Here is a 26642-nt window from a genome sequence, read left to right as displayed (position 1 = left end):
AGCCCGCCCGCAAGCTGGTGACCTCGGGGTCTCGAACCTGGGTCCTCCGCATCCCAGACCGACACTCCATCCACTGCGCCACCGCCTGGTCAGGCTGTCACCAGAATTTAACACCAAGTAAATTAAAAGTTGAAATTTTCAAATGGACTTGTCCATGTCTCTATGGTTTAAAGTTTTAAAATGGTGTTACTCTTTGAAAACACCAATATGACAACTATCTTTTCTTTTTTTTTTTTTTTCCTCCTCCCGTGACAACTATCTTATAGCCATTTTCTCTTAATTCTCCGGAAGGGCTTATGAACTAAGCAACCAAAATACCTACCTTGAGGTCTTTCGGGTTTCGAGGTAAAGACTTCGGCTGTTCCTTGATTTTTGTGAAGCTGAATCTGATACTGCAGTGGAATTGCTCCACTGGCCATTTGCACTCTGGCCAAAGGTTCTTAAGTCTCCTGAGCCAAGAAAACTATCGGAGGAAGGGTTATCTAAAGGAATAAAAGTTTGAATAAATTAAACAAATACCTACAGTGGTTCACCATATGACTGCAACCATGTCCAACATTGTATTCCAAAGTAATGTGGCATATTACCATGTCTCTCATGGAAGATCCCAGTCTCAACTGCCAGTAAAGTGTGCAGTAAGGGAACTTCTACAAACTATAATTGATTCAGCCATACTAACCTGAAAATTGTTGAAGGAGCTGAATCCTGCCACAGCCATGTGCCTTATCTGCATCAATGTGACTCCGTGGTGTCCACCAAAAGTCAACATTTTACCCCAACTATATCTTGCAAGCACTCCCAGGCCTGGGCCTGAAAGAAGGTAGGCCAGACCAGTAAGAAAGCAGGTGGAGGGCCAAGAAGAATTGTAATTCAAATGAACAACAGTTATTGCTTAAAAAGCAGCTGGTGTCTCCTGTTTTTAATTACCATGTTCACAACTCAGAGACTCTCTCTACAAGCAGAGATAACCTAATTGCTGCTTATTCTGGCCAGCTTATGCATCTGGTTCTGATATGGTCTCCTTTGGTCACTTAATCAGTTATTGCTTATCAGTTAATCAGTTATGGTATCCTTTAATCAGTTATGGTATCCTTCAGGCTGTAATCAACAGACATATCAATACTTGACTGCTTGAGGCTATAATCAGACTAAGTGAGAATTATTTATTATCCGAATTTTCTCACTTGTGGCTTACAAGCATGGTGATAAAAATTTCCAAGTTTCAGCTAAGAGTAGAATAATTTCTGTACCTTTCTCTCCTAATCAACAGGACTGGACAATTTAAAACAACAGCTGCAAAATACTATAACTTCAGATGTTAGGCTATGGAACTCTGAGGATCACCACATGGAAAAACGAGAATAATTCTCTACATCCTAAATTTTGGTCTGTCAACATCACTTTGAAGATCCTCTTTCAAAGCATATTATTATAGAACTCTGCACATTATATGTTATTTAAAATGGTTAATGTAGCTTTTGATACTCCTTCCAAAAAGTTAGGCAGCCAAAAAAAATATGTTTTGTATTGTGGTGTTATTACTGTTGTTGTCTCAGTTGATCAGAATTATCAGGATTCAGGGTAAATAAAATATTTTAAAAAGCAACAGTAGGGGTGGTATTCGTACCAGCTGATTCACCAGTGAATGAACCTAATCTAATATTTAAATTTACTTTCAAAATGAATTATAAACTTTTCCCTATGTAATCATTACCTATGTTTAGCATCTACTACCATTACTTTAAGGAGAGCAACATGAGGATAATGAAAATGAGTCTCTTTAAAGGACCAGAAAATTATCTTTAAAATAAGTGCAAATAAAAATAGAAGTTTTTTGTCTCTTACAATTTTGCTAAAATTTGATTAGGGAATGATCTAACTAGAGATGTCCACCAAAAAATTAAAACTACCCTGACATGTGTGAAATTTAAGACTAAGGATAAACTGGAGTAGCTTTCTCAATGGCACGTGACAGAGACTTCAGCTTTAAAATGCAAGGGAAAGGCACAGGATCAAGCAGTCTATTTAACCAAAATAAGGTGGTTGCATCCCTACTCAATGAAATCACTAAACAGTCCTCTATTGCTGATGTGATCAAGCAAGAGAGGCACCAACAGGAAACTGCAGACGCTCATTTTCTGGTGATGATTTAGCCAATATCCTGTCATCATTAAGAAATGAGACTGCCTATGCCACAAATAAGATTACTTATCACGTACATATAAATACACGTAAAACTATAAAGAAATACCCCCAAAATTTTATTTTGTGTTCCAATAATAAAATGATGGGTACTTTTCTACTTTTCTCTATTAATTTTCAGCAAGAACAGGTAATACTTATAGAGACATAATAAAATAAACTTTGTATCTTAAAAAACGTGTATGAGCCAATCACTTTCTATGAAGGAAACTAACAGTAACTCCTGTTAACATTAGGATTTATTTAGTTATTATAAATAGCAGGATGCTTTAAATCACCTTACCTATTAAATGTCAGTTTGGCAACCTAATTTAACATCTTTTCCAAAAAGAAGACATTGATGAAGATTTTAAGCATGAGTGAAATCATTTCCTTTTACTCTACTTTTCTTTGTTTAGGATTTAAAATGTTTTAATTTTCTTTTCAAATTGTACTCTTAATAAAATCAAGAGGTCTTGACGTCTGACCAGCACTAAGTTATTAAAGTCAAATGTTGCATTTTCTCTGCTTTCTAAAAAACTTTTAAATCAATTTTTTTAATAGTCTAATCTTCAGTGGATTAAGAAGCAAAATTTTTAAAAGCTTGATATGCCTCCCTGTCTCATGGCATTGAGAAGGCAAGGGACAGATCCAGGAAAGCAGTAAACAGGAAGCTTCCAGATTCTAAAGTTCAGGGCTTTCTTGTGTTTATCTTCATTTTGTTTTGTTTTTATTTCATAGCAAGATGAGAGAGGAGACAAACATCAATAAAATCTAAATGAGAAAACTAAGGCACGTAAACTTGAAACCACCCATGTCTAGACCAATCAAGAGGTAAGTCTCAAGGGGATGACCTCAGAAATCAATGTGGGGATTATCAGGAAAGAATACATCCAAGAGATAGCAGAGACAAAATTCTGCAAGACATGCAATGAGTTAGAATGGGTAAGGCAAAGAAACAAAGTCTTAAAAAGTACACAGTAAAAAGCAGATCTGAATCAGACTTAATTGTAAGAAAGAGGTATACAGACTCTTGGCATTCAAGATTTAAATTCTGATTGTTAGGGAGTGACATTAAAGGCTGTGACATGCCATGTTTGTTTTGTTAGGGACTAGATGAAATCTGGTGGACTCAAATTGCCTCTGGCTGTGATTTAGATAGAGACTAGATCTAATAGCTCAGCATCTGTATTTCAATGTGACTTTACTACTCATTATTGTTATTTGCTATTCACCACCATGTATACCATAACTATTATAATTTTTTTCTTTTTCCAAAAAGATGGCCTTTAAATAAGAGATAAAATGTCAGAGTAATTAAGATTTTAATACAGGGATCAAATTGTGGTATAAGGACAAATATAGGAAAAAAATATAACTCTCAAGAATCACGTAACTGAAAAGAAAGCCAGCAATTTGGTCAAATATCAACATAGTCAAGAACATTACAATTTGAGATGACCTCAGATATATTCTTAGTGAGTTTCTGGAGTCTCCTGGAATTTAAAAGAAAAAATGCTATATGTATAGAGAAGTCATGAGACTTATAATAGCTGAAAGTGGCAGGGGTGAAAGGGACCTAAACCAGAGGGAAAACAGTAAAGCAAATGAAGGCACTGCCTATCATCCTAAATCATAGGCCCTTGGGTTCAGTTGTTTCTAAGTTAAAAATTTTGAAATTTTAGGAAAACCTGGAATATACTATGTAACATTTCCAAGTATAATCTGAAGCAGTACTCTGGATCCAAACATATTGATTTTTTGCATAATATGTATAAATACTCATATTTACAAAGATAAAAGACAAAATATAAATAGTTTCATGGTTCACGTATTTTTGCCAAGAAATAAATTCAAGTCAAGTTTCGAGGCCAAATAAATTATGAAAAAAATTTGGGTTTTCAGAGCCTTTTGAATTTAAAATTGCACATAAAAAATTGTGAATGTGCATATCAATTCCATGAATTATTAGAAATCAACAGAAAAAGGTAAATATGAAGAATCATATGTAAACAGATAGAAAGTAAAAATAAAAATATTGAGCTAAAAAAAGATTATAAGTATCAAATCATACAATGTATATACTATGCCTGTACACACAGGTAAAAATCAGAAAACGCAACAGAGATAAGGAAGAGTTGAATTATGGTCAGATTTTGAATATAATTTTCTCTCTGTATAACTGTTGATTACTGAGCAATTATTTATAACTAAAAGCAAATATTCTGTTTAATGGTAAATCAGATGAAATTACAAGAAAATACAACCTGAGTTCAAATGGAAATACTAATGATATGATTTCATTATCCAGTCAACTGTCCTTCCCCTAGGATTAATAGTGAGCTGTCAAACCAGATTTCAGGTTCTCTACTCATCAAGAAGGATTTTTCAATAATGATGGCAAAGTTACTTTCGGAGCAAAATTAACTGATTTTTCTATATAAATTATGCACATACTCTGTGGAGACCATTTCCCATTCAAGGAGAAAAAACCCAGTGCCCGAGATAAATTACCACCCACCTAAATGACATTTAAATATAATATAAATCTAAAAGAGCATCATACTAACATCTTTTTAGGGGAGGAGATCTCATCTTGCTGAGAAAGAATCCTGAGGAAGCCAAATAACAATAATTATTATTTGCATTTCATATTTATCTCAATTTATCCTAATAAACATCCCATTGAGGCAGATAATTTTATTAGAAATATTTCCGTATTTGTGGTAAAGTGAGGAGATTGAGGCAGGAGGAGTGAAAAGACATAAGACACTATAATCTTCCTGGGTCATACTGCCAGAAGGCTAATGATCAAAAACTCTTCATTTCTCCAAGAGAGAGCCAGAAGACCTTTGCAAGTCCAAATCTTAGGAAGGGAAGATGAAAAGTCAAGCAGACCAGGTAGTAGAATAGCCTAGAGAATGCTGACTTCTGTCATGGATCACAAGTTGAACAGGCAAGCCCTTGAATATGCAAGCATGGCTGTGGCAGGTGCTAGATAGAGACAGGTAGTTAACATTTCCTGCCCTGATGGAGGGATAAACTTGGGCAGAAACAAATTTTCAGAATTCATGGTTTCAAGCAGAATAGAAATAGGCTAGCTTTGAGCTTTTAAATCAATACAAAACAAATATCCTTTATATCACATATGCATATCTCAAACAAAAAAGCTATAGTGCTTTTTACAATGGCATAATGAACAAGTAGGAAAATGGATTGCAAAACTTTTCCATTAAAACATATTTAGTTGAGACTAGATCAGTGAAGTATCACAGCAACCACATACACACATATACACACATAGTTTATTAAAATGCTTTTGAAAACAATGATTTAGTGGAGAAAATGCTATTTTGCTTTTCACAATGCTTTCATACTTTTAAAGATGGTAAACACACATGATATGCTAGGAAGAAATCTAAGAGATATAAATGTCTTGATTCCAAGTAATGTATCATACCTGAATAATAATTTGGACTATAAGCTGAACTTCTTGTAGAATATGTATAAGATCGGTCCAAATTTCCTTGCCTGGAAGGTAATATCTAAATAAAGCAGAAGATTTTTCTTAAATCATATTTTGACAATAAAATGGAAAAAAACTATACTAGAAAAAATGTATCATTAAACAAGATTATGATATTTCAGAATTATATTTATATATCTTATAAATTAAACAATACACAAATAAGAAAGGAAAACACACAATCTGATGAAATGACTGAGGCTTCAAGGGGAAAAATGGGCAAAATTTATTATTCAAGTTAAATCAAAAAATGCTCATCAGGAGGTAAATATGCATTTAAATATATCCTGTTCTGAAAGCCAGTTGTATCATATATCAAAAGGCAGAAAATATCAACCTGGTTTTGATTCTTTTGAAAACTTTACAGAGTTTTTAATCAGGGGTGGTGCTACACTCCTGTATAGATCTAGAAATATGTGAATATACATGTTCAGTTATTAAAATAATTGGGGGCAGATGCTACAGGTATTTAGTACACAGGAATCAAGGATGCTAAATATTCTGTTATGCTCAGGCTAGATTCACACTGCAAAGAATCACCTCATTCAAATTATAATGGCTTTCTTACTGAGAAAGACTTTTATTAATATTGCTCCTCAACCTTTAATGTGCATATAAATCAGCTGGAGCTTTTTAAAATGCAGATTCTGATTCAGTAGTTCTGGGTGAAACCTGAGATTCTGCATTAGATGCTCGAATGAACTGAGCTATTTTTAGCACCTGAGGCTGCAGCTGGGACCAACCAACCGAGCTATCCACAGCACCCAAGCAAATGCTTGAACCAATCAAGCCACTGGCTACAGGAGGGGAAGAGAGAGAGAAGGGGGAGAGAGAGAGGGGAAGAGAAGCAGATGGTTGCTTCTCCTGTGTGCCCTGACCAGAAATTGAACCCGGGATGTCTGTATGTTGGGCCATACTCTATCCACTGAGACAATCGGCAAGGGCAATGCCCAGCAATTTTAAGACACCAGTTTAAAACAACACAGATCTGGGTATTCCTAATTGCTACATTCAGAAAAATAACAAAGAATTTTCTCAAAGGTACTGTTGTAAAAGAACAACATAGCCTGGTTCTTGTCTTAATGGTATTATATCAAACAGTATTCCAAACAAGGAAATAATTGATTCTAAAAAGTTATCATTTGGACTTCTGAGTTTGCCATTTAAACTACATCAGAGGAAAACTTAAGCCAAAATAATTCATTAATCAAAGGAAGAAAATTATTCCTAACCTGGTGGTTAGAAAGTGAAAGCTGGTCCTCTGGAAAACCTGTTTGTGATAGGAGATGGGTTTTGAATACAGAGTTGTGGTTCACTAAAGTTACTTCTCCAGCATCCATCCTCATCCTATCAGCAATATCATCTGGGGAAAGAGTCCGGATTAGTTCAAGTCACATAATTCTTTTTTTTTTTTTTTTTTTTTTTGTATTTTTCTGAAGCTGGAAACGGGGAGAGACAGTCAGACAGACTCCTGCATGCACATAATTCTTGAATAACTACATTCCACCTGATAAAAATCTTTTCACCTGATAAAAATGATTCCCAAAGACCAACCCTAAAGGTAAATAAAATCCTTCCTTCATACATAAGCACTGGGATGAAATCTCAAAACTGTCAAAAAGAGGACCAGGTCCAGAAACTGGCTCATTTGGCATTAATTGAGATCATCTACTGAATAGTTCAAAAGTTGTACAAGTATAACAAGAGCTAAATTTCAAGTTTTAAAAATAATAAAATTTTTCCAAAAGAAATTTTTGAATGTTTTAAACTGTAGAAAAAATTTTAAGTATAAAAGTATGGGGAAAAAATTTGTATTGTTCAAAAAACAAACACTTGTTAACACTGGTTTATTTCTTCTGTTTTAACAACAACAACAATAAAGTGCTTTAAAAATTAATCGACCTGCCTGACCAGGCGGTGGCGCAGTGGACAGAGCGTTGGACTGGGATGCGGAAGACCCAGGTTCGAGACCCCGAGGTAGCCAGCTTGAGCGCGGGCTCATCTGGCTTGAGCAAAAAGCTCACCAGCTTGGACCCAAGGTCATTGGCTCAAGCAAGAGGTTACTCGGTCTGCTGAAGGCCCATGGTCAAGGCATGTATGAGAGAGCAATCAATGAACAACTAAGGTGTCGCAAGGGAAAACTGATGATTGATGCTTCTCATCTCCCTCCGTTCCTGTCTGTCTATCCCTCTCTCTGACTCTGTCCCTGTAAAAAAAAAAAAAAAAAAACAAAAAAAAAAACCAAACAAACAAACAAAAAAATTAAAATTAATCGACCTAAAAATTTTTTTCTGCAGAAAGCAACATTTATTCATATGGCTGTTAATAGACATCAGCACAATCACTGTAATATTATAGCAGAATCTTCCTTTAAAACCATTTTTGAGACCTTTGTTACTTTGTTATAAAAAAACCAAACAGGAACAAATGAGAGTAAGGGAACTCAATGACATAGTATCAGCAATGAGAAAAAGGGAAACAAATGACTGAGACAGAGAAGGCAGACAGAGTAAAATGAAAAACAAGAAACTAGAGAAAAGACTAAAGTGAATTTAAAAGGAGCAGATGCATGTTATAAGATCTAACCGTACAGATTTTCAACCTACTCTTTTTTATTTTTTCTTTTACAGAGAGAGAGAGTTAGAGAGAGGGATAGACAGGGACAGACAGACAGGAATGGAGAGATGAGAAGCATCAATCATCAGTTTTTTGTTGCGTGTTGCAACACCTTAGTTGTTCATTGATTGCTTTCTCATATGTGCCTTGACGTTGGGCCCTCAGCAGATCAAGTGACCCCTTGCTCGAGACAGTGACCTTGGGTCCAAGCTTTGCTCAAACCAGATGAGCCCGCGCTCAAGCTGGCAACCTCGGGGTCTTGAACCTGGGTCTTCCACATCCCAATCCGACGCTTTACCCACTGCGCCACCGCCTGGTCAGGCTCAACCTATTCTTAATTTGGCTACTCGTCCTGATCTTATACTGATCCCCTTTACAGACATAAAGTAGTATGAATAGTGGAAAATGTTCCAGTCACAACTGTCAGTGCCACTAGCTAAATAAAACTTAAAATTTACCTAAACCAAATTATTTATCATATAGGAGGAAGTATAACACAGTACTAAAGAACAAGGACTCTGGAACCAGGCTGCCTGAGTTTAAATCCTGGCTCTGCCAGTTATACTATAGTTGTGTAATCCTAGGCAAGTTGCTTAACTTCTGTGTCTCAGTTTCCTTGTTGATATAATGGGGATAATAATAGTACCAATTTTGTACATACTATAGGTACCCTTGTAAGGTGATTGTAAAAAAATAAGTGAATATATTTTAAGCACTTAGAACAGGGCCTGGCACATAGTAAATGTCTGCTAGCGTGTGTCTGGCTTTTTCAATACAATGAATGAGAAAATGCTTCCAAACAATGTATAAACAATGACTCAACCAAAAGAAAATTGTTTCGTATACTATATAATTAGTATGAGATCTCCCTTAAACTTACTAAGCACAAAAATGCAAATATTAAATGTTAGGAAAACCCATTCTTTCACTCCAGCTTAATTAACCAGAATAACTAGAAGGGCTGAATGACTACTTCATAATCAGTCTTACCCATGTCAAGTCTTTGCACATTACTGACGTTAGCAGAGATCCAAAGTCCTATAAAAGAAGATAGAGAACAGAAAGTTACATACTGAAATATCTTCTTCATTTAATTACAAAGCAGGAAGCCACTCAGAAGTAACATCTGTGTTTTTAGTGGAGAAAAACATAAGGTGGGAAGGGAGAGTTGACTTGATGGGAAGAGAATGAGAACTGAAACGGTCTGCGGTAGTTCCAAACATTTCTGTAACCTGTGTTATACTAATAACAATTATGGACCATCCACAGAATCACAGATTACTCCAGCAAGAAGTTGGGAGATCAATCTCTTTGGAGATTGATTTGTATATGGTGATAGAGTTGGTTAGTGACTACACTAAAATTAAAACCTAGAAATTATTCCCAAGCCATTGCTCTTTTACTTCATGCTAACCATTTCATAAGCAAGTGATAGATTTTTGTGGTGGTCCTATTAAGATTTGTCTTCCATATCCATCTTACTCAGTAGCCAAACATAAAGCTATTGATACTCTGAGGACAGACAAGGAATATTTTGCAATTGTACTAAATATATACTTTCTTGTCCATCATTCAAACTGCTAAAAACCAAAGCCCCTTTGCCTATATGAAATTACTTTCTCCTCTGATAGATCTAATTTTCCCAGAAAAAGGAAGTTAAAAGCCCAACTGCTTGGAATTTGGTTAATAAAAATACCCTTGGCAGACATGCTTCTTGGCAGATTTCCAAGAGGAGACGAGGGATGATAATTGTCACACTTATATTATTCATAATCTTATATTTTTAAAAGGACTAAGTACTCATCAGTTGCATAGCAGTATCGGGGCTTCAATCTACCAAGGACACTGAACATAAAGGTATTCTTTATGGTCACAATAACTAAGTGCACACACAAAGACAGGCTGCTTCAGCTTTTCTTGGCTAGCTGCAGACTAAGCAGAGTAATCATCTGATTACCTAGTCTTGTCAGGGAGGGTTCCCAAATATTTTAAGCCTTAGATTTAGGCTTAAAATATATGTATTTGCAAATTCTCAACTTAACAAAAGGCTTCTACCTAGAAATTCTCCCCATTACTCTTTCTCCTTTCTTCTTTTTTAATACAGCAGAATTGCCTGGGCCTCAGACCAAGAGGGGAAAAGCCCATCAGCTAGTAAACTAGCAGTAGCTTTTCCACATTGCACTCAATCAGGCCATTTCATAACTGTCAGAGTTATGTCTTTGGTTGTATTAAGAAGAATGCCAACTTAAAAGCCTGGTACCCAGCAGAACAATTCCATGTTAACTTCTTTTGCGCTGCTGAGATAGATGTGAAAAAGGAAGCAAACAAGAAATCAAAGAATTTTAAAGATTATGTCCAGAGAGGTTAAGTGACTTACCTAAAATCACAAAGGTGGAGCAAAGGGAAAACAAAAATCCAAGCATCCTGACTGCCAAACAAACGTGCTTTCAACAAACATCACAAAACTTCATATCCTTTAACGTTTCCTCATTTAAGGATTCACACACTTTAGCAAGATTAAAAGTAATCCCTACCTAATTCTGGGGAGTCCATGCTGTTTTGTGATTTTAATAATTAAAGCCGCAAATATCATTTTAATACAAACATATGCAGCTTCTTTAGTGTGCTGATGGTACTTTCTTTTTGCCACTTTGCAGTTACATTGGGAGAATTATTATTTAACAAACAAAATTCCACATGAAATGCTGGATCTGAAAACTTTGATGCCACCATTCTTGCAAGCATAAATTTTTTTTCCTTTCAAGAAAAGCATTCTAATAACTCATTACCTAGTTCACATTGGTCATTGACTTTACTGAAAATACATAAGCAGTTACAGATAGGTGAAGTCAAGTTAGTAACTGAAAAGGAAATCTAAAAAACAAAAGACAGCAAAATTCTGAGAGTAACAGAATATAGCAAGTATGATAAAACATTTATAAGCAAAGAAGTGATTATAAAAGAATGTTTAGAGCTATGAAGTTACTAGAAAGTTTATACTGTAGAGAACCACTGTACAATTAGCTTTATCCAGGACTAAGATGTGGTTAGAACAATTTATGGTATGAAAAGGGTGTGGAAATGGTCATGTGATCTCTGGAAAACTTTCTAAATTATAGTTTGTACTACAATATATCACCATGTTTTTGTTTTTGATATTTTTAAATGTATTCTTTCCCAATTAGACTCTAATGCCCAAAACACTTTAACCCTCCAGCACCTTAAATACTAAGTATTCAGCTTCTCTCAACTCACACACATTTACTGCACACCAATTACATACAAGGTACTGGGGATAAAAAGAGTAAGAACTGGCCCCTGCTGCTGAGAAGCTCACTGTAAGGGGAAGTCAGATTCATAAACAGATACTAACAGCAAGACAATAAAGCTGGTGCAACTGGTGGGTGTGGGAGTCAGGTAAAGAAAAGGAAAGACTTCCAAAGCAGTAGTCAAGAGTTACATCACCTTAACCTGAAGTAGCAGAACCTGTTTTTTAATCTATCTGCTCCCTCTAGATTTAATTCATCAGATGGGTAATATGAAAACTATCTTTCAGTTGGGATAATTACTTGGAATCAGGTAAAAATGAATGAGGCTTCCAAAATGGAACTAAAAGGGGGCAGGGGGAATAGGAAGGAAATTGCTATAATGGAAAAAAGTTTAAAAAATCATGTTCAAAGAGATGCTTAAGGTTTCACTGTAACTAATTTCAAATTTAGTGTAATTTCTTTTTCAATACAGGTGTTTAACACAAATTATCTTTTATAAAGAATAAAAACTGAGGAGATGATTCAGTCTATTCCAAAATATCCAATTAGAACAAGAACCCTAAGTCAAATAGTTGGTAGCCTATAAAAGGCTTTACACAAATTTTATAAGAATCACCACCACCCCAAATACACTAAGTGTACCAGACGTGAATGAAATGACTTTAACAAGGCTGACTTGAAAGTGATAAAGGAGCAAGTTATTGCCCACAAGATAGTGCAAATACTGCAAAGACACCGATAAACAGAAATCACCAAGCTCAAGAGAAACTGGGCATACATTCAGAGACCACGTTCAAGACAGACGGTTCGAGGGAATTACCAGAAGGCGATGAGCCAGGTAAGCGAACTGGCAGTTAAGGGAATTTTCATAACCTGGGCAGGAGGGTCCAGACGCTTCTTTCTGGTGGTGGCACTAGCGGTATCCCATCTCAGGGAGACACCACAGAGTAAAAGAGTTGGAGAATGGAGAAATGTTTACGGGAGACGCAGAAGTAGTCGAGAGGACCAGCAGGTCTCAAGGAAGGCGGGAGACGAGGCAGGTGTAACAGAAAGCGGAGCTTCCCGGGGAAAACAGCTTTCCTTTGAGAGATGACCCTGGTCTGGCGGGAAAACCCCGAAAGCCCGACCGGCCAGTTCTCCCACAAGGAGAGCTGGGCGCTGAGATGAGGGCTGCCGTAACGGCAAGGAGACCGCCTTCCCACCGCTCCCCCCAAAAAGGCCTGAAGGAACGGCCTCGAGGCGCCTCGCTAACGGCCACCGGCCAGATCCCGGCGGGCGGACAGCAGGGGGAGGGGAGGTGGTCTCAGGGGGCGGGGCAGAGGGAAAAGCGCCGTCCCCACAGCCGTCCTGGCTTCCGCCCAGCCCAGCCCAGGTTGCCGGGTCCGGAGGAGCGTTGCCTCCTGGCCCAGGATCCCTCCATCCTCACCCCTCCCCCAGCTTCCCGCCGCCACTCACCGAACCGGAACCGGCTGCTATACGAAGGGGTTTCCGGCCGGGCGCGGAACGCAAAACCCGGGAACGGCCGCGAACCGGAACCGCCTCCACAACACCGGAAGAGCCGCTCGGTGGCTGCGGAGGAAGGGGGTTGGGCGGGAGGTCAAAGAGCGCAGTTAAGGACCCGGGGAACGCCTGCGCAGTATGGCGAGGCCTCAGAAACTAAGGAAGCATCTAAGGCTGTAGTCATAATTTCCCTGTCCCTCTTTCGGTTTGCGCTATTTCTTGTTCTTGGAATACTGTTAGTGCCTTTCGTCCTTCGCTTTTCTTTGTTCCCCTGACCCCCTTATCCGCTGTCTTCTGGTTCCGCTAGGCAATTTTTTTGCTTACAGCTCTGGTTTCCATGGCAGCTTTCTCTGTGGCCATTCATCTGCTGGAACCTGTGACCACCTTGGCAGATGTAGACCTGAGAGCTAGATCGAACTCAGGCCGGATTTTTATTACGAATCGCAGAACGTTAGTGCTTATAGAGGGTTTTGGAGATAGTTTAGTCTAGTAGTTTCAGAGAAGTGAGGTCATTTCCCAAAGTTATAAAAAGCATAGCATATCTGGGATTAGGAAACAAGTTTCTTAACTTTCAGTCCTGTATTCTTTGCACCATATCATGCTTGATTGGCCATTCTGGAAAAGAAAAAGTTGAAGGAGGGGAGTTTGGGATTGGCATAGATTAGACTCTAAACATGTAGAATATTTCAGAACTATGGAGGAGTTTGAAACACCGGTATAGGTGTGAGGAAAGCTATTGGGGGTCCACCAGACAAACTTTTCTGAAGAACTAAATGGCCTTGGTGTTGTTCCTGTGGCTGAATTGATTAACGTGTAATCTTTGCCATACTTTTTAAAGAGAAAATAATGGGAAGAAATATATTCATTCAAACTTTTAACAAGCCCTTCAACTCATTGGGCCTTGACCCAGCTCTGTCTAGAAGTCTAGGAGAAATGTTTCTGAGTAGGTACCCAGATGACAGTCACCGTCTGAGCTCAGACTTGATGAATGGAAGCCCCCGGAGGCCCTCAGCATTTTAGCTGCTCTTAGCGGGGTAAAGGAGATGCTTGCTGAGTTTAGAGAATCTTACTGTGTCAAACATACAAAAGTAGACTATATCACTTCATATGCTGAATTTTAGACTATCAGGTCTTGAGGCCTATTTGTGTTGAGCATACTTGGTCTGTGTCACTTTTGTCCGTCTAAATAATTTCACAAATCTGTTCATTTGGATTAAACTCTCTCTATTTCTAGGAGACAGCCATGCGTAAAGAGGAATTGCATCTGAAATTTTTCATGTGTGTCATTCAATCTCGCCAGTTAGTCAGGACTCCTCAGAGAACAGGTACCATTGTCTTCTGATAGTATACCAGTTACAGAATGGATTCTCTTGAAAGGAGTCTCAGTACAGGATGTGAGACTCACCACTATCAATGCTGGCTTTAGGGGTCAACTGACCTTGTTTATTCCATTCCCATTATGATAAAATATTTGCTACTCAATCATGTTTTTTCCTACTACAAGTAGCAGGTGAGGCTTTGGTCTGATATGTGGGGTTAGTCCTAGGCAGATTAAAAGGACTTGGAATTGAGGAAGAATGAGATTTATAGTACATGAGCTGGTATTTGATTTCTTGTCTTTTGTGAATTATTTCAATCTTTCTGGACTCATATACAGGAGTCCTTGTTGCCATTGTAATTGATACTCCAAAAGTAAAGAGTCCCAAAGAAAACTGGCTTTCTCTTCTACCCCAATCTCAAAGAATTTAGTTATGTATTCTGCTTTTCCCCATTTATGTCAAAGGAGTTGAACATTTTTGAGGTTAGATAGTTATTGAGAAGAGTCATCACTTCTCTAATTTTTTACTGGATTTATGAAGAAAAGGCCCTGGACAGCCAAGAGGCATAGAGAAAATGAAAGTAAATAAGAAGCATTCCCTTTCCTGACTCCTACCTTGAGAGTGACCTAAAGATATTGTTTCTCAGCTGGGGAAGCATCAACTTCCAGCATGCTCATACAAAAGCCACCACCTAAGACAGATGTTTTGAAGCATCTAGATGACCCAGACAGCATGGATGACATACCTATTTTGGAATATGGTGAGGCATGTGGTTAAACAAAGGGGAGGAATGTGGAGAGGAATGTGGAAAGGAATACTGGAAAGTGAAAAGTCTATGCATAGCATTATAAGTTAGGATAGACCTGCCAAATTTGAAATATGAATTAAAACACATACAGAGAGAAACTCTGTGTGTGTTGGAGGTATTGGAGGAGGGGGGGTCATCTGAGAATCTGTAGAAAGAAGGTCAATTCTTTCTGAAGAATAGCTGGCTTTAGTCAAGTCAGTTGGTGCCCGCATAATTGTTAGTTACCAATCTGATTTATCCTATTATCAAGCAATCTTGATATGTAAAAATGGGAAACTTGAAATTGATTAAATTAAGGAGTTAATATATTACAGAGTGATTCCAAATATTGGAAAAAATATTCACCTTAGGAATCCATTTAATAACAAATTTCTCTTGTATATTTTAAGTATTGTTCAACTCATAAGCAATTTATATGAAACTTCAGAAACACTTCTCTGGTTTCTTCTCAATTTAAATGTTTGTATTAGAGTCGGTTCACTGCATACATTTATTGAGTTCCCACTGTATGTCAGTAATATACTAGAAATTATAGACAGGTTGCCACCTTGTCATTGTCCCAGTAGTTTACATTTTCACAATTCCTTAGAGATTATTTAGTCCAACTCTATATTTTCAGGAGGAATTCAGGTCTAAAAAGGTTTTCCTGAAGAAGTTAAATTTTTTGGAATAATCACTCCCAGCACCTATGAACTACATAGCACTATTTATTCAATAATTTTTGATCATTTACTATTTAAAGTCATTGTACTAGGCTTTGTAGGAGATGAGAAAATGAACTAGACACTCCCTGTCCCCTGGGAACTGCCACTTAAGAAGGGAAATAATAGGAGACAATGGGTAAGCTAAAAGCTTGATTACTTTGGTTCAAAATGTTGATTTTCAAGAGGATACCACAGTTGCCAGGAAGCAAAATCTCAACATATTGAGAAAATACCCTGAAGAATTGCAGTTTTGCTGCTTATTTTATACATTTGAATTAAAAGGAGGAGCCATAAAGGGGTTACATGAAATTTGTTGGTGGTAGGTTAGGGAAGCAGAAGAAAGCAAAGCAAGGATGGGGAGAATGTCAAAGACTGGATAAAGAATAAAACCAAGACATACTTCTTTTGCACTGGTGAGTATAAGTTAGTTAACAGCACATAGAGACGGTATTCCTGAAACAACGTAACCATGAGCAGTTCTGTGGTCTCTGCTCTGCTGCTGTGGGTGTGCCCTGAGGGCTCTGTAAAGGAGATTACTCGGACAAACCAGAGGAATGTCATCTCAGATGCAAAAAGACAATACTTTATTTCAGTGAAGATTGACCTTTGTCAAGGAAGCTACAGGCCTAGAATATAACTACCTGCCATGAACCTGTTTTAGTTGGGAACTTTTATGTTCAAACCATCCTGTGTGGTTACTTTGTCTCTGAGTTTGTAGGACCTGCCCTGCTGGCCTCCCTTGAGCTTGTCAAGGTTAGTATGTGGACTCTTTTTTTGTCCACATATGGCAAGTATGTGTGGGTCCATGTCCCTTTAATCAGATTTGCTTTGCCTATGCATAGAAAGTCACTAGGTATAAGAAATAGGCCCAGCTGGTGGCCTTGTCATTCAGTTTCTTGAATTTGTATAGATTATTTCTTTTTTTAATTTATTGATTTTTTTTTCTACATAGAGGAGGGAGAGAGAGAGAGAAACATTGATCTGTTCCTCTGATTTATCCATTCTTTGGTTGAATCTTGCATGTGCCCTAACCAAGGACTGAACCCACAACCTTGGTGTATCAGGACACTGCTCTAACCACCTGAGCTACTTTGCCAGGATATTTCTCATTTGTCCTCATCTTCCCTGCCTTTCCCATTCTCATTTTGCTCTATACCTAATACTCACCTCAGACCCCCTTTGCTCTGTTGACCTATTTGGATCTACTTCTGTGGTTTGAACTCAGCATTATCCCATGGAAAAAATTCTGATGTTCAACTTCTGCCTTTAAACATTGAGGCCTCGGGTAAGAGCTACATTTAACTCTTCCAGCTTTCCCACTGGAGATGAAGAATCAAATATCTTCCCAATTAGCCCCATTGGGATCTCCATTCCTCCTTTTCTGCCTTCTCCCTGCCTGCTTCCCTATTTTCTCCTTCTTTCCTTCTTACCTCCTTCCTATTTTCCCTCCTTCTTTTTGTTCCTTCTAAGAAAAATTGTACAAACTATGGCAGGTTCAATAAACAAAATAGGTACATTGCCTGTCCCCGTGATGTTTATAGTCTTGTGGGAATAAGATAGTAATCTCGTAACACACAGTTAGATAATTGGAATAGTGCTAGTACAATGAAGGAAAACAATACCTACCATGTAATCAGAGTGTAAAATGGGGCCTGATCTGGCCTGAGAAGCCAGAGAAGTCTTTTCTCAGAAAGACCTGAGAGATGAGTAAGCATTGCACAAGCAACAGGGAAGAAGAGCTTTCTGAAAAAAATGGACAGTAGGCCCCGAAATGAGAAGGAGCTGGGCTCATTGGAGGAGTAGAGAAGTCTCGTTTGACTTGAGTGAGGGGAAGAATAGCTAGAGAGTGAACTATAAAAATTGTACTAGAGCCAGATCATGGTATACCTTCTAGGTCTTACCATTCCCAAGCTATGGGGAATCACTAAAGACTGACAGGATATATGTATTTTTATTTTTATTTATTTTTATTTATTTTTATTTATTTTTATTTATTTTGTATTTCTCTGAAGCTGGAAATGGGGAGAGACAGTCAGACAGACTCCCACATGCGCCCGACCGGGATCCACCCGGCACGCCCACCAGGGGCGAAGCTCTGCCCACCAGGGGCGAAGCTCTGCCCACCAAGGGGCGATGCTCTGCCCCTCCGGGGCGTAGCTCTGCCGCGACCAGAGCCACTCTAGCGCCTGGGGCAGAGGCCAAGGAGCCATCCCCAGTGCCCGGGCCATCTTTGCTCCAATGGAGCCTTGGCTGCGGGAGGGGAAGAGAGAGACAGAGAGGAAGGAGGGGGGGTGGAGAAGCAAATGGGCACTTCTCCTGTGTGCCCTGGCCGGGAATCGAACCCGGGTCCCCCGCACACCAGGCCGACGCTCTACCGCTGAGCCAACCGGCCAGGGCCGATATATGTATTTTTAAAAGATCATTTTGCCTCCTGGGTGGATTGGAAGGGGTGGGATGGATAATGCCACCGCCTTGCTCCATTTCTCATACCTAGGCAACACAGTTCTTTTGGCAGAGGTGAACCCAGAGCTACTGACACCAAAACACCCCCAAATCCTGACCTAATGTTCCTCTGCTGCTGTTGCCAGCCTGAAATAATTATAGGGACTCCCTCCAGGGTGTTCTGTTCCTCGCTCTAAGTCCCTGGTTGGCAAACTGCGGCTCGTGAGCCACATGCAGCTCTTTGGCCCCTTGAGTGTGGCTCTTCCACAAAATACCACATGCTGGCACTATCTCGATAAGGAATGTACCTACCTATATAGTTTAAGTTTAAAAAATTTGGCTCTAAAAGAAATTTCAGTCGTCATACTGTTGATATTTGGCTGTTGACTAATGAGTTTGCTGACCACTGCAAGTGATGCTGTATGTGGAGATTCTCAGCCCTAGTCCTCAAGAAAAATGGAATACATTTTGTTTCTAGTTGCACATCTGGCAGGGAAGCAGCTACAGTTGCTATTTTCTCCAACTCTCTGCCAATTCATATAGACAGCTCTGCCTGCACTGTGATTAGGCAGGCTGTGTGTGTGTATTTCTGGCCTATAGAGAAGCAACTCCCAACATAAAGAAGCCATTTAGTCCTGCACTGGGGCATTGCAAGGCAACAAGGGACTGAGTCATCTAGGCCTTTAACCTTTGTAAAGAAAGGTGGGTAGCATTCCCAGAAAGCCACGGGAGGGATGAATACCTCCAGTTCAAAGGCTCAGGGGCAGGTTTGTGGGCCAGGCTCTGGACCAGCAGACCCACCTGCTATCAAAAGTCTCTGCTGTGCATAAACCTCTCCTGTTAACTGATGAGCAACTGGCCTTGGTTGGTAACCTGTGACTCCTGAGACTGCTTCATACTGGGCTGCAAATGGAGGATTATGCCAAGGTAGTACTACACCCAACTGCCTTCTGTGCCACAGCTTTTTTTGTCCTGTTTTGGTTTCTTTAGAGTACTTATCACTAATACTACTGACTAATTTGTTTATTATCTGCTTTCCTCACTAGAATGTAAACTCCTTGAGAACAGATCATTTTTTGTTTTAGGGATTGTTTTTTTTTGGGGGGGTTGTTTTTTTGCAATCCCGAATCATCTTGAGTCTAGCATAGTGCCTAACATGTAAGATGTGCTCATAATCAACATCATCTTCATCTTCTCATCCAATGGTTTAAATATAGATCTGGACCTATCCATAGTTATTATGCCATCCTAGTGGTAGTGAATTGACTCATGAGTATGGCATACCACATGCTCTTTATTGCCCCCCATCTATGCCAGCCTTTGGTGATCATTATCAAAGAGATCTCCTGTCCTCATGAACTACTCAACTGCCTGGCAGTAATGTCTAGTGCTAACCTGGTTTGCAGAATACTTTCCAAAGCTCTCTACATCTTTATTTACCTACCCACTAGTTACAGGCTAATGGTCAGAGCGTATGAACCAGGTACTTGAGAATATCTCAGCTAGTTTACTCTCTGGCTGCTGAATTCTCTTGAAACGTATTCTTATGCTTTTCTCCTCCAAAATGCCATCTTTTATAATATAATTTTTGCCCTACTGTTTGCCTGGACTTCATGTCAACATTCTAATAGATGACTCACTCATAGAGTACTCTGAGAAGCTTAAGAGAACCTTCTAAGTGCCTTCCTGTACACTGAGAATCAATATAAAGACTATGCCTTTCATTGCTGGGTGCCATGGTATGACATATAAGGTGGAATAGCATTTGGCTCTTCTTTGTGCACATTGGCTTTACCTTAAATTCTGAAAACAAGAAGAACACCAACAGCTAGTACAAGATAGAAGAAATGGTCCACTTGAACCACATGGCCTTCTGGGTCCATCTGACCACCTTGTGGTTCAGTCCTTTTTCCCCCTCACTCTCTGCCAAGCTCCCTAAACCCTGAATTCTAGCTACCAACCTCACTAACTGAAGAAAGCAGATTATTTATGTGACAAAGTTCTAGATTTTCAGCCATACCCTAGCTAATTCCCATGCTTGAGACATTAGAATGGATGTGAGTACTCGCAGGGGTCCCCAAACTTTTTACACAAGGGGCCAGTTCACTGTCCCTCAAATGGTTGGAGGGCCGCCACATACAGTGCTCCTCTCACTGACCACCAATGAAACAGGTGCCCCTTCTGGAAGTGCGGCGGGGGGCCGGATAAATGGCCTCAGGGGGCCACATGCAGCCCGCGGGGCCGTAGTTTGGGGATGCCTGCGAGAGGCTTATCAGAAGGCTCCGTGTTTTTTTTCCAGTGCAAACCCAGGACATTTCAGCTTTCTCCTCTGGAGGAAGGATTCAGAGTGTCCTTTTACAGCTCTATTAAACTATACCAGCAATGAAAATAATCATGGAATATTTGTGTGTTACCCTTATCTGTCTCAAAGGGTACTAAATAAGCACAACCAAATGTATACTATCCAGGTTCAATTTTTCTACTCCATTTACCCTCAACTAACATAATTGTGTCATAAGAACTTAATACATTACAACTGTTAATTTGGTTGTTGAGTTCTTCAATTATATCCCAGGTCCAATGAAATACAAACTTCCTGTGAACCTTTGATAGTCCTTCTAGATTATAAATTCCATGAAAACTTATTATGCCTTAATACTTGGCACAGTGGCTGGCTCTAACGAGTCCTCAATAAGTATTTGTTAAATGTATGAATGAATTACCAATGAATAGAGATTTCTCAAGATTCTTACCAGGAAGACATTTACATCCATGTCTTAATGTCGCATATTTCTTCTATGAACTATTCTTTATTTTGTGTTGGGTCTTACTAGTTTAACTCTTAGAGGTTCCAGAGGTGACTTTTGAGATGATATACACTTGATTTGTGCTCATTTAGTTTTCCAGGAACTCATAGGGATGATTTATCCTAGACAGAAAAAAGGATCTAAAGAATCATGTGTCTTGGGGATAAGGCTATGAGTAACTGAATGACATTTCCCTGCCTTCACCTCATTAAGGCAGACTTATTAATGAATTAGACTCCTAATTCATTAGGAACACTTTCAATGAAGACACAGGAGTTTTAGTGGGAAAAGGGAGGATGAGATGGAGTGCCTCTTCAATTTCAACCTTTTCCAAAATTTTTAAACATTCTTATTTAAAGGGTATGATTTGGGCCTGACCAGGCAGTGGCACAGTGGATAGAGTGTTGGCCTTGGACACTGAGGACCCAGGTTCGAAACCCCGAGGTTGCTGGCTTGAGCACAGGCTCACTAGATTGAGCATGAGGTTGTTGGCTTGAGCGTGGGATCACAGATATGACCCCATGGTCACTGGCTTGAGGCCAAAGGTCACTGGCTTGACCCCAAGGTCACTGGCTTGAGCAAGGGGTCACTGACTGGCTGGAGCCCCCTGGTCAAGGCAGATATGAGAAAGCAATCAATGAACAACTAAGGAGCTGCAATGAAAAATTGATGCTTCTCTTTTCTCTTCCTTCCTGCCTGTCTGTCCCTATCTGTCCCTCTCTCTCTGTCTCTCTCTGTGTGTCTGTCACAAAAACAAGGAGGGGAGGTATAATTTGGAATTCTATTTTTCCCTGTAAGGATCGTAGAAGTCACCACTGCATTTTCATAAGCAAAAGTAAAAAAGACAAAAAAATTAACAACTCCTCCTGGATCCATAAGAAAGAGGGGGACAACAGGGCAAACTGCTGATCCCACAACTGGAGAGACCTACAGGCAAATGCAATTCATTACAACAGACTGAAGCAGAGACCCACCAGCAGAAACCACTGTAGGAACCGGTGATGGGGCAGGAAAACCTCAACTGTAATTGATAAATTGTTGGAGGCTCAGTCTGGACAATTCTGGGAATTAAAATCTGGGAGACTCAGTCAAAGGGAGGTCTCCAAAATACTATAAGATTTTCTTCCAGGAGCCTGACCAGATTCCTACAGTAAATATCAGAAAAGAATCTTCTCAGGTCTCTGGCAGGGGGTGGAGAAAAGGAGCCATTTTGAAATATCCCAGAACTCTCTGTCTCTTTAGGAAAAGTATTAATCAGAGCCTAACTTGCTGAGGTATTATTAGAGACAAACTGACCCACGGAAGGGAAATATCCAAGTCCAGCTCACTTTAGCCATTGTGTTCCACCTAATGGGAAGAGAAAAAAAATCTGAGTAACACTTGTGTGAAGTTCACAGTCTAGAGGTATAGGCTCATGGGAAGACAGAGACCTAATCATAGAACTATAGAATGCTTCCCCCCACACTTTACAACCACATTGCTAAAGATCTGTTTGCAGTACTCCTTTTACCCAGTACATCATGTCTGGCTAGCAAGAAAAAATTACAAAGCATATATAAAAAGGCAAAAACACAATTTGAAGAGACAGAGCAAGCATCAGAACTAGACATGGCAGGGATGTTGGAATTATCAGATATGGAATTTTAAAACATCTATGATTGATATGCTAAGGGCTTTAATGGATAAAATTGACATCATGCAAGAACAGATGAGCAATGTAAACAGAGAAATGGAAATCCTAAGAAAGAAGAAGAACAAAAAAATGCTAGAGATAAAAAATATTACCACAGAAATGAAGAATGCCTTTGATGGGCTTATTAGTAGACTAAAATTGGTTGAGGAAAGAATCATTGAGCTGGAGAATATATTAATACAATCTTCAAAGCCAAAAATCAAAGAGGACAAAGGCTGAAAAGGAACAGAATAAATCATCCAAGGACTGTGGGACAACTACAACAGACATAATATACATGTAATGGGAATACCAGAAGGAGAAGAAAGAAAGAAAAGAGAAGAAACAATATTTGACACAGTAATGATGAGAATTTCCCCCAAATTAATGTCAGAAATCTCAAACCACCGATCCAGGAAGCTCAGAAAACATCAAACAAGATAAATTCTCCAAAAACTATACCTATTCATACCATTTCCAAATTACAGAAAATTGAAGATAAAGAAAAATGCTTAAAAAAAGCCAGAAGAGGGAAAATATTCTTTCCTTCCTATGGAGGAACAAAAATAAAAATTACATCTAACTTCCCCTCAGAAACCATGCAAGCAAGAAGAGAGTGGCATGAAATACTTAAAATGTTGAGAGAAAAAATACCTATACTTCTGCACCTTGCAAATTTTTCCTTCAAAAGTGAGCAAAAAACACTTTCTCAGCCAAACACGAATTGAGGTAATTCGTTGCCAGTAGACCTGCTTTGCAAGAAATGTAAAAAGAGATATTTTAGAGAGAAGGAAAATAATATGGGTAAAAATCTTGGATCTACATAAATAAAAGAAGAGCAGAAATAGAATAAGTAAATATAATATGAATGTTTTTATTTTTCTTATTCTTAATTGACCTAATAGATAACATTATTCAAAATAAAAATAATGTACTGATATTTGACTATGTATACTCATTTATATATTATATACATATGCTTATGTTTATTTATATATACGTGAAATGAATGACAGCAATAAGGAACAAGAGGAAAGATTTGGGATTATTTTGTTGTTACAAGGTACACTGCCTGTGAAGTGGTATGGTGTTATTTGAAAGTGAACTTGCATTAGCTGTAAATGTACATTTTAAACTCTAAGGAAACCACTAAAAACAGTAAACAAGTATTACTGATATGCTAAGAAAGGAGAGAAAATGGAATTGTTTTTAAGATTTTATTGATTGATTTTTTTTTTTTTTTTTTGTATTTTTCTGAAGCTGGAAATGGGGAGAGACAGTCAGACAGACTCCCACATGCGCCCGACCGGGATCCACCTGGCACGCCCACCAGGGGCGATGCTCTGCCCACCAGGGGGCAATGCTCTGCCCCTCCGGGGCGTCGCTCTGCCGCGACCAGAGCCACTCTAGCGCCTGGGGCAGAGGCCAAGGAGCCACCCCCAGCGCCCGGGCCATCTTTGCTCCAATGGAGCCTTGGCTGCGGGAGGGGAATAGAGAGACAGAGAGGAAGGGGGGGGGGTGGAGAAGCAAATGGGCGCTTCTCCTATGTGCCCTGGCCGGGAATCGAACCCGGGACTTCTGCACGCCAGGCCGACGCTCTACCGCTGAGCCAACCGGCCAGGGCCTATTGATTGATTTTTAATGAGAGAGAGAGAGAAGAAGGAGAAGGAGAAAGAAGAAGAAGAGGAAGAAGGAGGAGAAGAAGGAGAAGGAGAAGAATGAGAAGAAGAAGGAGGAGGAGGAGGAGGAGGAGGAGGAGGAGGAGGAGGAGGAGGAGGAGGAGGAGGAGGAGAAGAAGAAGAAAGCATCAACTGGTGGTAATTGCTTCCTTTATGTGCCTTGACTGGCAGTAGGGTAGCGGGGGTGGGGGTGGCAAGGGGGTCTATCATGCCCCAGGCGCCACTCACAGAGGGGTGCCAAATGATCTCCAAGACAAACAAGAAAAGCGTAGTAGAAGGGAAGAAGGGCGCCAATAAAGTGTCGTGCCCTGGGCACCAGTTATTTTTGCTAAGCCACTGTTGACCCGGCAAGCCTATGGTTTTGAACTGGTGACCTCAACCTTCCGGGTAAAAAATGGAATTCTATAAAATGTTCAGATAAAACCACAAAGGCAGAAAAAGAATGGAAAGCAAAACTAGACACAAAGAACAAAGGCATCAAATAGGAAACAGTAATGAGTATGGTAGATATTGATTCTATTTTAATAATACCTTTGAATGTAAAGTCTAAATGCACTAATTAAAATTTAGATTGTCAGAGTGGATCAAAAATGTAATCCAACTATATGTTATCTTCAAGAAATCCACTTTAAATATAAAGACATACAGATTAAAAGTAAATGTATAGAACCCTGGCCAGATAGCTTGGCTGGTTAATGAGCATCATCTCAATACACAAAGGTTGTGGGTTTGATCCCTGGTCAGGGCACATACAGGAACAGATCGATGTTTTTGTCTGTCTATCTCCCTTTCTCTTTAAATTCAATCAATAAATATTTTTTAAAAAGTACATGGACAGGGATAAACATACCATGCTTACACTAATCAAAGGAAAGCAGGAGTAGCTATGTTAATTTTAGACAGGGGAAACTTCAAAGTAAGGAAAATTACCAGGGGCATAGAAGGGCATTACATAATTATAAAAGGGTCAATTCTCCAAGAAGACATAGCAATTCTTAATATGTATGTACCAAACAACACAACACAACATCAAACTATGCAAGGCAAAAACTGATAGAGCAGCCTGATCAGTGGTAGTACGGTAAATAGAGCATCGACCTGGGATGCCAAGGTCTCTGGCTTGAGCATAGGATCATTGAAATGATCCCGTGATTACTGGCTTGAGCCCAAGGCTCTGGCTTGAGCACGAGATCACTGGCTCACCCCCCAGTCAAGCCACATATGAGAAAGAATCAATGAACAAATAAAGAAACACAACTACAAGTTGATGCTTTTCATCTCTCTTCCTATCTCTCTTTCTCTCTCTCTCTCTCACTAAAAAAAAACCAAAAAACCCCACAAAACTGGTATCATTGCAAGGATAAAGAGATGAATCCATTATCAGAATGGGAGACTTCGACACTCCTCTTTCAGAAATAGATCAAGCAGACAGCAAATCAGTAAGAACATAGTTGAACTCAATAGCACCATCAATCAACTGGATATGACTGACATCAACAATTCACCCAACAATAGCAGAATATACATTTTTCTCAAGCTCACATGAACATTCACCAAGATAGACCACATTCTGGACTATGAAACATGCCTTAGTAAATTTAAAAGGACAGAAATTATACAATGCCTACTCTCAGACCACAGTGAAGTTAAACTAAAAATCAATAAAGAAAGATAACTAGAAAATCCTTAAACATGTGAGGATTAAACAACATGCTTCTAAATAATACATGAGTGAAAAAAATCTCAAGAGAAATTTAAAAATATTTTGAATTAAATGAAAATGAAAACACAATTTATCAAAATTTGTGGGTTGCAAAAGAAGCAGTGCTTAGAGGGAAATTTGTAGCATTTAATACATATGTTAGGAAAGAATAAAGATATAAAATTTATAATCTAAGTTCCCACCTTAGAAAAAACAGAAAAAAAAGGGTAAATTAAACCCAAAGTAAGCAGAAGGAAAGAAATAATAAGAATCAGAACAAAAATCAATAAAATTTAAAACAGGAAATTAATAGAGAAAATCAGTGAAACCAAAAGCTGATTCTTTAAAAAGAACAATAAACTTTTATGCCTTTAGCCAGGCTAAGAAAAAAGGTGAGAACACAAATTACTAGTATCA

The 26642-nt window shown here is 39.0% G+C and overlaps 1 protein-coding gene across 1 annotated transcript in view; it reads right to left on the bottom strand.

Moving 5' to 3' along the window:
* The window catches only part of SENP1 (SUMO specific peptidase 1), a 60949-nt gene extending 47823 nt beyond the window's left edge, over positions 1-13126 (bottom strand). The window contains exons 1-5 of the mRNA XM_066368836.1: positions 13048-13126; positions 9314-9361; positions 6940-7070; positions 5642-5726; positions 323-482 (exon numbers count right to left, since the gene is read on the bottom strand). Coding sequence (XP_066224933.1) covers positions 323-482; positions 5642-5726; positions 6940-7070; positions 9314-9317 — 380 coding nt within the window. The 5' untranslated portion in view covers positions 9318-9361; positions 13048-13126. The remainder of the gene's footprint in view (positions 1-322; positions 483-5641; positions 5727-6939; positions 7071-9313; positions 9362-13047) is intronic.
* Positions 13127-26642: the final 13516 nt, after the last annotated feature.

This window comes from Saccopteryx leptura, chromosome 2 (genome assembly GCF_036850995.1).
Source record: "Saccopteryx leptura isolate mSacLep1 chromosome 2, mSacLep1_pri_phased_curated, whole genome shotgun sequence".
NCBI classification, from domain to species: domain Eukaryota; kingdom Metazoa; phylum Chordata; class Mammalia; order Chiroptera; family Emballonuridae; genus Saccopteryx; species Saccopteryx leptura.
The sequence above is the reverse complement of the archived record's forward strand: the minus strand, read 5'-3'. Positions and strand labels throughout refer to the sequence as shown.